At 39.8% G+C, this 13,283-nt stretch overlaps 1 protein-coding gene across 1 annotated transcript; it reads left to right on the top strand.

Moving 5' to 3' along the window:
* The first annotated feature begins 700 nt into the window (after positions 1-700).
* LOC139726559 (uncharacterized) lies at positions 701-13,283 on the top strand. Its single transcript, XM_071637551.1, has 3 exons — positions 701-1,161; positions 11,011-11,238; positions 12,691-13,283. Exons 1-3 carry the CDS (start codon positions 701-703, stop codon positions 12,887-12,889), a joined length of 888 nt encoding a protein of 295 aa, XP_071493652.1. The 3' UTR covers positions 12,890-13,283.

The following is a 13,283-nucleotide window of genomic DNA, read 5'->3' as shown; positions in this document are numbered from 1 at the left end:
TTACACAGGTTTTGTCCTTAAAGGCATAACTGCTCTCCTATCGACGACCACAAGAACAGTGTTAATTTTTTTCGGAAAGAGGCACATTGAATTCTGGACGCTGGGAATCTACTTCCCTCCCAATATGATTACATAATATACATACAGTATAAAATGTGTCACTTATGTTGGTCTACAGTTGGGACAAATCTTTGTGTCACATTTAAATGGAATGCTGCATTAGAATAAGTCGATTTCAGAAAAGAAAGTTTAGAATACACCGCAATCATGCATTCTATATGGGCATATACAGGCACATACCTCGCAAAGTCATCTATAGTATCTAAGAGAGGTTGCTCTCTTCCTACACCCATCACTTTTTTAAAGTACAATTTATCAAACAATGGTGCGCGCATCTGCATTCACAAGGGTCTACTCATGTAGACTAATAAGTCGTGAAAATTTCAACTCTCGCGCAGCACTCTGACGCACCTGTTTCCCCATGACTGTCCCCCCTCCCAGCTCGCGAAGAGTCAACCATCCCCATCTCGCGTCTCTGCTACAAGGCTTCGAACTTCATAACGTCTGGATCGCTACCGCGAGTAGGAGCAGACCGAAGGAGCTAGACCCAAGACAGGACTTGTGTATCTCAGAAGACACGGTGACTATCTTCAGTCAAACGTACTAGTTGGCATACCCCTGCGAACAATCTGCAGAAGTCATGGGAACTCTTGTGCTAACGTTGTTACTTGGAAGCTTAGCATGTCATGTGCTTGGACAAGGATTTCCTGGTAACCCAGGAGGCGGGTTCCCTGGCCAGGGCAATCCCAACTTCCCGGGACAGGGCAATCCAAACTTTCCAGGACAGGGCAATCCAAACTTTCCAGGACAGGGTGGTCCTGGAGGTAACTTCCCAGGACAAGGTGGTCCCGGTGGTAACTTCCCAGGGCAAGGAAACCCAGGTGGTGGATTCCCTGGACAGGGCAATCCCAACTTCCCCGGACAGGGCAATCCAAACTTTCCGGGACATGGTAATCCTGGAGGTAACTTCCCAGGAGCCCGACCAGGAGCACCCGGATTCCCAGCAGGCGGCGGTCCAGGAGGACCTGGCTTCGGACCTAACAACCCACCGCTCCTCGGCTGCAGACCAGGATGGACTAACTTTGGAAATTTCTGCTACAAGTAAGTCTATATTGCACTAATCTTCAAGTTCTTTGGACGCGTATCATCACATCCTGTTCAAAGTCTTATCGACATAGCTCCGTAAATTCCATGAAAGGAATAGCAAAAAAGTTTAGTAGTTAGGCCTACAGGGAAGGGATCGCGTGGCAGTTGCTAACCAAAAAATCTCGAAGCAGCCATGACTAATAATTGTTATTGGATTGGGAATTGCGCATTTGTCATATATTTCATTTTCATATGTCAAATATTTCTTAAAATAAAAAGTTTCGTATAGTATAAGATAAGGAACTCGATTTTAACTTAAATTGTGAATTAGACCGCATTAGAGCTTGAACCGACTCTGCTCCCATCTTGCGAGAACATTGCTTGTGCAATAATCTGAGGTGGTTATTTAACAGATCATGCCCACAATTTTAATTGTTCAGATCCCCGTACTGGAGGGAATATCCCTCCACGATGCACGTTTGCACTTGCATCTTAAAATCCAATCTGATGCTCAAAAAAAAAAAAAAAATACCCGCAGTCTCCTATAGTAAATATGAAAACCCTGAATCATATTGTGAAATTAACATCTTCAGCAAGTCCATGATATCAGATTGTTGAATGAAAGAAATTTAGGCCTATAGATCAAAAGAAAAAATGCGCGAGGAGTAAATAGGGAGGACAGATCGCTAAACATGGACAATGTTGAAATGTTCAGAATAAATGGAGCCCTTGCATTCATGTGGTAGAAAGAAGAAAATGTCTGTGATATCATCACTTTTCATGAGTCATGCTCCGCGGCGCGGTGGGTCGCTGTCATGGTTCTCACTTTAATCATTATATGGGGTGCCAGACAAGTTTAATCACACGAACACCAGATTGAACGGCGGGAAGATGGCAACTCTTTCCTCTATCGCTGGGGATGCCACACTACACTTTCCGGGAGACCAATTAGTGGTAGGAAGACTCCTCTTAAGACCTTAAGACACTCACGTCTTACTCGGCTATTCTCACTTGGATTTTCATTGTGATTGGGGGAATTCCGCAAAGGGAACAGCATTTTTTTTATGATAACCTTATGTCTGTGTGGACGATTCTGGCACTCACTGCAAAAGCGCTCATTGATTTGAACTATGACAACATTCTCAACAATCTCAACATTCTTAACTGTATAAAAACTTTCATCATTTCTCGTCATTTCACTTCCTTGCCCTGATAGTGATAGTACGTGGACTAAATAGTTTTGATCCCCTGAAAAAAAGAAATATATACATTTGGGAAAGTTAAGTGACAAGAAAATATCAAACACGTGTTGTTTCTCCTTACGGCATACCTGAGATCGTTACACTGATGCTGTAACATCATCGGTAATGAAAATGAGTGTGACGTATTTAATACTACAACGGATGACTTGAATGTAAATGCAATGACTGATTATTCTCCACCCTGCCTTCGCATTATATACCAAACAGAAATTGTACGCGTTTTATCTTAAAAAAGACCAACCACCAACAACAACAACAAATCGATTCCATGTGACAACTCATGAACTTTACACGCAATATCATAAATGAATTCTGCAAGACTATAGTGTAGGTATTGCAGCATTGCTATAATCTTGTATTGATACACCGAGAAGGGTTTGACAAATTAACGTTTCACGGCATTATGTTTCTTAAAATTTCTGGTGAATGAAACTGGATAGTTGTTTGTCTTGTCCGCATTTCCCATAAGCCAGGTGCAATCTGTCAGGGTTTATTTGGGACCGTTTAGAAGTATAAAACTCAACTGTTTCTTACGGTATTGTATGATGATATTATGTAAATGATATGAATTAGAGAAACGACAGAAGGAGCAAGATAGAAGCTGTAGCCGTCGTTGTTGGTTTCATTTTTCATCTGAGAAGATGGCTGGATAGCCCATATTTAGGTGCAATAACTTTTCTTACATGGGATACAGCTGGATGTCAGGTGGGACAACTTTATCAGGTTATGTACCCTGCTCTTCGCCATTTCTGAATGAAGCGGGATCTTTTACGTGCTCGAGTTGTGACTCGATCTTTCAGAGGCGGGACCTCAATTTTATGTCCTATCCGAGGGACAAAGTGTTTTGCCTCTTACTAGAGGGGATTATACACAATCTTGCTCAGTTAGACTTGAGTATCGAGCCCGGGTCCATTGGATCTGGAGGAAGACGCGCTACCGACATCCCATAATGGCAACACTCAGCTGTTTAGAGTCAGCTTTAGCTAAGACATTTTCTTTTCTTTTTGCGGTAGAGGAAGAGGGATTAGAAGACTACCTTTAGTTTACCCTCGTTGTGTCAGTCTACTGCTGTAGAGATCAAGACGTATAGGGTTGGTTAGCCACAAGCAGACTTTGCAATATCCAAGACCATTGCATTGTTCCGCTGACTCACAAGGTTTTGAGGCGACTATTGGGTAATAGGACATCAGCGCGTGCCTCATATTGTCCAGAATTCAGTTTAATAACCTTTGGATATCGTCCAGAGCCTGCAAGGCTTGAGTGAAAATTTAGTTTAATTTGTGAGTTTCTGCGCTAGATCAACATTCTTTCTGTAGTTTTTACCATAATCGATTTTTTTTAATACGTAGTGAATAATCAGTTCCTGTTGTTGTTGTTGTAAGCTAGAAAGTCCATTCAAACACATAGATAAAACAACTTTCTGAACTTATTATTATTATTATCAATCTTAAAGTTACAGTTACTATTACTGTTATGAAAAATGAATTGAACATTATCATTCTTGGAAAAGTTTGTTTTACCCTTACCTTGATATTCTGTGCTAAGATAGTTTGAGTCACGTACAGCATTTGCTTGTTAATCTCTCTTCAACAAGTGTCCATGAAATAGCGTAGGTGCTAAGATCACTTCTAATACCCGGGTTGGAAGAATTGCGTAGTGTTTCCTTGAAGAGGATTTACACTTAATTGAGTAGATCTTTCGTATAAAACCTCCATGATGTAAGTAAAAGAACGCAAAGCTCCCTCTTACACTCTTCTCTCCTCTTAATTGTCTACCGGTCTGTCTGTCCATCTCTGATTTTCTACTCTTCTCTCTTTCCGATGTACATGCAATATCTTAAGTAATTGTGGAAGGGAAATATTCTTGAACTGCATGCGAGAGCACGGGTAAATCATTGAAACTCATTACCACCAATGTTAATTATGATTAAGCCATTAACCCATGAAAATTGCACGAATGGCTGACAACTCCCTGTCCAGATTGACATACAACAACCTTCGCCAAAAAGAGAAGTGCACGACATCCGTATCCTGTCCTTTGCATAAATTAGATGACATAGATGAGTCAAGAAAATGACATTGGCCAAACATTTCGAGTCATCGAAATTTCTGATTGCAGATAGACAGTTTTGACAGTTACAGCTCGTTATTCCGAAGGTTCGTTATTCCGAAGGCTCTTTATTCCTAAGATTCGTTATTCCGAAGGTTCATTGTTCCGAATTTCATTTTCGGATTAACCAATCTTCGGAATAACGAACCTTCGGAATAACGCCACAAATTGTCGGATTAACGAACCCTTTTTCATTTTCGGATTAACGAACCTGTAGGTATAGGAAATTTGCGTGTTTCGGATTAACGACCCTTCGGAATAACGACCCTTCGGAATAGCGAACCTTCGGAATAACGAACAGCACCCGTTTTGACGGTTTAATTATTGAAATGTCGCTGCCATATTGTAAACACTACACGCAAATCATACTACACGCTGCAAAACAACGATTTTAAATGACGATAAAGATAACACACCGAGTTCAGAAAATCTGTCAATGCTCTTGTTTTTTGTCACGGTGTTGTATGTCATAATGTAATAGACTGGAATGCCGTTGCTAGCTTTGCTATTGAACCCGATGTATGGTACATTAAGCGGATTAATATCTTTGGTATGTGAAGTGTGATGGGGCAGGAATGCAGAGGGCCTGCGTCACTAACTACACCAACATGGGGTAACTGGACCCAAGGATTGAAGGAGACAAATATAGTGACATTGGCCCCTGCCTTATACGTATAATCACAGCATGCGGTTTCAGTTTGAAACAGTAATATAGAGGCCAAAGGTGCATCAAAAATATGACTAATTCAAGGCCAATGACGCAGCTCCTATCCGTTGTCTTATCATTCTCCCTCTTTCAACGTTGAAATCAGTCTGATCTTTCTCCACTCTTTGAGCTGTTTTTTTTTCTTTTCTTGGGCTGTTTTTTCTTACAAACAAATTTACCAGAGTTCTTTTGTTTTTTTACCCTGTTGTTTTTCCAAGTCTTCAAATTTGCTGATTTCAGTCAATCACTACTTGTGCCTATCAGAGCTTCTTGGAGGATTTTGAAGCTTAAAGTTATGCAATGGCTTTCAATGAAATATTTGTCACTTGCCCAAAGTTCTAACCACTAAAATTCACCTCCCGAACTCCGTGGCCCCTTTCCCCCTGACAAGTGTGCCTGAGTCATGATGTTGATTAGAATAGAAGGCACAATGCAATGAAGGCAGCTCCGCGAGGCGGCGAGCCCCCGGTTGACGTCGATAAGGTCTCGTTTTCTGGAGCGAGGGTGGCGGGAGTACGTGAGAACATGACAAAGTTCTTGCTGTAATGTTCTGTAAGAACAACCTAGTAGCAGCCCACTTGTGTGATACAAGAGGGTCATCAGTTCTTGCATTTCAGTACTATATTACCCGTTAAGTTCTATCATTACGAGGAATGAACAAGGCAGAGTAACAATTTGCATTCACGATGATAATGTTTGTTCAATGTTCATTACCATGCACAGAACTATTATGCGAATCAAAAAAAAAAAACGTTCATATTACTCTAGTTTGCACTTATACACGCTACACATAGTTCAGCCATACCACAGTGCTTGCAAAAGATACATGTACAAAAGCATGATGTCATACAAAGATTTATGCCGAGATATTGCTATTTAGAGCCCAAGGGTAAACATCTTTCACCAAGAATCAAGGGAAACACACTGTGAGAGCAGTTCCTGATTTGACTTGCCAAAATAGAAACTGTTTCCTTCGAATTTTCCATTCCCAACTTTGTGAGGTGATTTTAAGACGTCATTTCTATTATAGGAGGAAGGTTATGTTATTTGTAATTCCTCCCAGAGAGAAAGTAGCGCGACAGTGTCACCAGATATCTCCTCTACAAGGGCAATGTAACCTAATGATTATATAACATTCCATACAATCATAGAACTAAAGTAATAAAGGGGACGTCATAGACCTCAGTACTTACCACGTGTCATGTTTTCATTTATCCTGAGGTCATGATTTTGATTAGGCACTCATTTAGGCAAACAGAGACTTACAAAGACTTAAAGAAAATGAAGAAGAAGAAGAAGAAGAAGAAGAAGAAGAAGAAGAAGAAGAAGAAGAAGAAGAAAAGAAGAAAAGAAGAAAATGGGATAATGGTGACGATGCGTAGATTTTTAGCGTAAATTTTCGTTAGGTCTACTCAGTGGACACACAGCGTCTTGAACAGGTATCTTTCACAATCTATAATCTAAGAAAGGCATTTTTATGTTTTCCCCCTAAATCAGCCACATCCGAGGTCATAAATTCCAACGATGCTTATTACTTCCTTCACGGCGCGTGATGATGATGAAGACGCGAAAACATGGGACACAGTATCCTACAGCGGTGCCTAAAATATTTCATTTTGCAGGACGTATTTGTGGAACTTTGAATGACATACGAGGGGTTCATCTTCGCGACCTATCCTTAGCTGTCGAAAAATTATAGGAAACAGGTTCGCGTGGCGGTGTACAGGAGACAAGCAAATGGTTGCACCTTTGAAGGGTTCTGCCATGCCTAAAGTGACAAGTCTTTCATTATTCTCCTTTCGTCGGCGATAAGAATCACATCCCTGTAATCTCAGAGATGGTTGATAGCAGGTTTAGACACAGTCTTCCGACCTCTCTCTTTGCGATCGTATCACCCCAGTTTCCATAATTTTCTGATCTTTTTGCTGCTAACACATCTCATTCGCACATTCCGATTACGCTGCTGAAAGCATCGATGAAAGGCAAAGGCCACTAGACACTCAGGCGTCACTATTGGAGAATAATCCAAAGAAAACAAAACTCGAAGAATGTGATACATCATAATAAATGAAATGCACTTAGGTTAAGACAACTATGTACGACTCCATAAGTCGAAGAATACGATATTGGAAAATGTTTTGAAGTACACATGAAAAGCGCCAACATGCGTCATCTCGAGGTGCGATATGATAGAAGAAAACCGAGTCCAGATTTGTAAAGTAAAGAAAATTGAAATTAATTCTGCTGAAATGAAAGAACGATTTGATAGTCTTCTGATTGAGGAAAACGTCTGGCTGTAATACCATGTTGCTAACTACGCTCTCCGTTCATCTATTGTGTGACATAAGTCAACTGCTTTTCAACTTAATTAGATATACACATAGTGAGGAAGCTGTAATGTTAAACTTGAACTTGTGTCTCTACATTCCTTATGCTCAGTATTGCTTAGCATAACACAGGTTTTCGTTGATTACTGATTGATGATGACATGAAGCCACGTGACTAAATTTTCAAGGAATTCGTCTCCGAAAGAAGTGGACATGAATTACTTTCTCAATCTGAAACAGATAACAAGGGTTGACCATAGAAATGGAGGGGGAGGGGTAAGGCTATATCAGATTAAAATTCAGTCTGTTTCATTCTAAGCAAGCAAAATTGTGATTATATCAGGGACGTTGGAACACTCTTACATTCAAGGCGGGAGGATCGAGAGTAGGAATCACCCCCTCTACGATGAATTTCACAGGCGGTGTACATTATGGCATGCGACAAAGCGTAGATCGTCACACTAAGTGCTACAAGAATAAGAAAATAAATGTGAAAAAAAAAAAACTCACAGGACCTAATAAGAAAGTGCCATTATGCAGTCATCTATGCAAGTCACTATTTGTTAACTGACTCTTTCGCACCCTGCTTTTTGTTACACAACGTAAAGTTATTGTTTCGACGGTATGGCGTTCTTCATGATGTAGCAAATAGTAATATAATAGTTATATAATCAGGATAGTCCAGCTACACACACGTGGTCAAAAGCAGCCGGACTCGTCTGGTTCGCCTGAATCTGCTGTGGCGTTTACTATTCTTTAAAGAAAGATGAAAAGATTTGCCCATGAAAATTAGCTGACCACTTAGTCTTCTGCACCAAATGTTATGATAAATGTGAAAGTTTCACCTTGTGTGATATCTTGAACCGCCTCTTACTTTCGACCAAATCAAACACATGCCGGCGTTCACATATTATCAACGCGTATCATCATGATCATACAAACCTTCGGGGATTATTAGGAAACTTAGGCGTGCGTGACTCATGCGAACCAAGCCTGGCGCCATAGCGCACTTTTTGTAGACAAGATTTAAACATAAATGAATTAAAGGTGCAGTGATCTAGGAATTGATAGGTTTACACCCTGGATCTGTAGTCAGAGTCGACTTTATCCAGTGTGAATGGTGCAACCTTCTTGTCTGCTACTGCATCCATGCATGAATGATAAATTCTCTCCCGATATTTCTTTTTTTTAAATGTCTTCACGACTTCACCTATTTCCGGCAAAAAACGCAACTGGTTATCATTCTGACACTGATCCTGTCAAAATAAATACATATTATGAAAGGTAATTACTGCATGGTTACCAGTGTTGGGAATAATATTTGCGTGTCTGATCATGCTGGCTGCTGAAGAAGTTGCGTATCGTGTGTTTAAAAACGAATTCAGAGATGATTAAGATTACTCGTCTGCCTCATGTTCTACAGATGACAGAATCCCTCCAGCCCACTTGTATCAAAATTTCCCCACGATTGTTAATGACTTAATCAGAATATTCACTGGTATCTTAAAAAATGTCAGAAATTAGACGATTTATTAACCAAACACTTCATGTAAACTTGACGATATTGTGATGCAAAGAAAAAACACAAGAGAACATTATGCCGTCATCATTGAAAAAAAAGAGATAAAGATAAAGATTGAGATAAAAATAAAGGCCAATAATATAAATGAAATAATAACAAAAAGAAGTCGCACCAAATGTTCTATTTTCTACCGTAAACTTCTGAACTTCACATTTAAAGGACAAGTTCACCTTCATAAACATAAGGATTGAGAGAATGCAGCAATATTAGTAGAACACATCAGTGAAAGTTTGAGGAAAATTGGACAATCGATGCAAAAGTTATGAATTTTTAAAATTTTTGTGTTGGAACCGCTGGATGAGGAGACTACTACAGCTTGTGAGTCATATGCGTACAACAGTATAAAGAAAATGTAAAGAAAATTCAACATATTTTCACTTTTTTCGCATAATAAAAGAGCACTTGACTTGCCTCTTTCATAACTTTTGAACGGATTGTCCGATTTTCGTCAAACTTTCAATGATGTGTTCTACTAATATTGCTACATTCTCACAATCCTTATGTTAATGAAGGTGAACTTGTCCTTTAAGTTTAAGAATAATGCCAACATCGTAATTTGAAACATTCAGTCGCTAGAGAAGCCATTGTGTTGTTATAAGACTTGCCACTGAATCATTTCTTAAGTTTTTACTCTGCGATTAACCTTCTGTCTCTGTTGAACACTATTGTTTTCTTGTAATCACGTCTGATGTATGTTCTTGAAAGTTTCGACGCAGCCATCGGGTTGACGAACGTAGATGGCGCTCTTCACATATGACTTGTCAGTAAAACGGTCGATGCTTCCAACGGTTTTGTGTTTTCAAGAGGCAGTTGTTGATTTGTATTCTTAATTGTAGTCAATTGACCACCGGCAGTCTTGTAACTAACCCTTCGCTTAGTTTATACATGTGTTTGTGTTTCTTTTTCCGATGTCACACATCTACAAAAATTATGAAGATCTGGTGAAGAATTCCCGAAAAGGGACCCCACTGGTTCATTGCATTATTGTTTATGTACAAAAGTAACGTAGACCAGAATGCAGTCTGTGCTCTTTAGTTGAGAAAAAAAAAAACAAGTCAAGAACTGCTGCAGGTGATTAATCTTTGTGTCGATGCAAAATGATACAGGGATCTTCATCATTAAATGGAAAGACAGAGATATTTGCGATCTCCGTGAATTCGTCCTCGAAATCTCGGTCCTAATTTCCCCTCTTATACCAACTTTTCGTAGTCTTTTCTACAAATGCCAATGGATGTCCGCTTCCTATTTCTCTTACAACCATCTCCATTGCAGCGAATTCTATGTCTTTTGATATTTTTAAAATCGATTTTTGTTAATGAATATAGCATCATTATGTCTTTGACGCAAAGAACAACTCCCCCGATCAATAGCGCGACTTCCTATATTATAGCGCCCTCTGCAGGTCGGGATCATTTACCTTGCCTTCGGAAAATTCTGACATCCGCATTAAGCCCTGCAAAGTAGGGAACGTACGCAAAGAACGCAAGTTGGAGTCTGTTATGAGATGTTACATCTTAAACCTTGATTTTATGATACTAACAGTTCCCTTTGAAGGGTTTATTTTCGTTTTAATGGTTATTGCTCATTCGATAGTGTGATCCGGGTTAAAAAAAAATAGTTATGATAGATGCTTTTCTATAAGAAGGTATAAGCAAGAGAAGTGTTCAGACTTATGTTACAAATTTGGACAAACTTCTTACCAGAGACATTTTTGCTATTTACTGAGCGAAATATTTAGGCGTTGAAAACGAACTAGTTATGGTTTGTGTTGTGTTACGTGAAATGACGAGTTCCTTGTTCTTTCTCTCTCTCCTTCTCTTTCAATTTATCTATCTATCTATCTGTCTGTCTGTCCGTCCTTCTGTATGTCTGTCTCAGGTACTTCTGGCAGAGACTTCCCTACGATCAGGCCAACAGGGTTTGCCAAAGATTCTCAGCTACAGCAGTCCAGGGCAGTCACATTCGGCCACCCCCGGGTCACCTCATCGTTAGCAAGGATATCCAGCATAACAAATTCCAACACAACTGGCTCCGGTACACCGGCGGTGGCAACAATAAAATTTGGATGGGTCTAGCAGAGCTGCCATCTGACCCGGAGAGCAACCGGTAAGCCGCATCTAGGATCTCGATTTTATCAGGAAAGCTGATCACTGTTGCCGTAACATGTGGTTCATGTGCTTCATTGTCTTGTCTTGAACCTGGTTGTAATTTCTCGTGATGTCTTATCCAATCGACGCGACTCGTCATATTCGTCAGTATACTCGTGTACACGAATCGCAATTCATCACCGTCCATCAGACTCTAAATTCGAATGACTCACAGCTATCCATTGCTATTGTTCTTATTTTACACCCATTACTCTTAAATCAGCACCACTACCCATAACATCAACTTCATTTCACTTACGTCATAGTCATTGCTCATACAATATCCTTCTCTGCTGTTACCCCTTCGTCACCATTACTCAGAATTCGTCTCCATTATTCATACTCAATCGTCATTAGGCGTAATATTTCGTCACCATTGCTGACATCCAGTCCTTCTATACACATGCTTCATTCATTCACGCTATTACTAGTAGTTCTACGATTACTCCATCCCCATGACTCCAAATGATTGCCATTAATCTTACTCAATCATTTTTAATTGTAATCACCGTCATGAATTAAAGAAGATTATGAAGAAGAAGAAGAAGGAGAAGAAGAAGAAGAAGAGAAGAAGACGACGACGAAGAAGAAGGAGGAGGAGGAGGAGAAGAAGAAGAAGAAGAAGGGGAAGGGTTCAAATTTGTGACTCCATAATCACGAAATGTTGATAAAGTTGCATATCAATACAGATTTTCTGCTTTGGTAATGACCATAAAGTCTCCATACTCCAAGCCTTCCATACTGATTCATCTCACTTGATTTGAACCACAGAAACAAGAAGGCCTGTTAGCTAATAAACACAAGTTTGAGATAAAGCAACTACAATCATCATTATACAGTCAAACTTGGAAATTTCGTATTTACCAAAAAAAGTCAATTTGAAACATTACTTCGCGTTCCGCAGAACGAGTAATATATAGTGCATAATAATGATAATGCACTCTGAACACCGCAAATCAATTAGATAAGATATGAGACAATACATCGTATGTCTGTATTTCACTAAACAAACATTAATAGTCTCTGGTTTTCAGCAGTTGTACATCACTGTACAGTTTTATTTGGTTGATTAAAAGTCCCAGATTGTATAAGGCAATGGAGCTTTACATAATTCTGTAGTTATGATGTACATAAATGCTTCCCACATTACCTTTTCTTACACCACAGAAAATAATAGCAAGTTTTAATATGAAGACTCTATCGATAACTTCTAAGCTCAAACTACAATTTACGGTAGCTAACATTTCTAAGTTTTTGTTTTTACAGCAAACATTACAATAAAGCTTATGCATATCTCACTTGATGCACGGAATCATGATATCTCAATTCTGTTGGAAAAGATAACTGTTGTATTCTATCATGTAAAGCAGGCCTAAACGATTTGGCGTTACTTTCTGCATCTCCTCTGCAGCTATTTCTGGGCTGACGGAACGGAGTTTTTCTACACACGCGGGTACCCAATTTTCAGCCGCTTCAAGCCCGACCAACCGCAGCAGAACGCACACCGACAGGGAGTGCATAGCTTTAACAACCGGCCAGACAACACTTGGGTGACGACGAGTGTAGAAACCGAGGTGTCTTTCATCTGCCAATATCAATACAAAGTCTAACTGGAACACCCCGTGCCGCCATCAGCTACTATCGAACTGTCTTTCTATCGAAATATGCAATGAAAATATCTAATTAGACACAGGGAGGAAAAAAGAAAGACATTCTTCTGTTGATCAACCGGGATTTGGCACACCGAAAATCTTTGTCAACCGCACTGAAGGCTCATTTCCACCATTACTGCTTTTGAATCCAATTCTGTGAACTTCTGCAGTTTTGCTCGTGGTTGGTTGCGAGTTTGGAAGAGGACACTCGTTCAGGAGCCCCTTGTGTCTGTGTTGCTCTACCCGGCAAAATCTATTCGACGCAAGCATTTTTTTTCTACTCCTTTTTTTTTGAATTCTGCATTTGTGACCATTTGCAGGTAACCAGTCAGTGAGTGTTTGAAATCAGGCA

This window comes from Diadema antillarum, unplaced genomic scaffold (assembly GCF_040938485.1).
Source record: "Diadema antillarum isolate AM-2024a unplaced genomic scaffold, OU_Dant_1.0 seq00000089_RagTag, whole genome shotgun sequence".
NCBI lineage: Eukaryota > Metazoa > Echinodermata > Echinoidea > Diadematoida > Diadematidae > Diadema > Diadema antillarum.
Note: the sequence above shows the minus strand (reverse complement) of the source record. Positions and strands in the feature narration are given on the sequence as shown.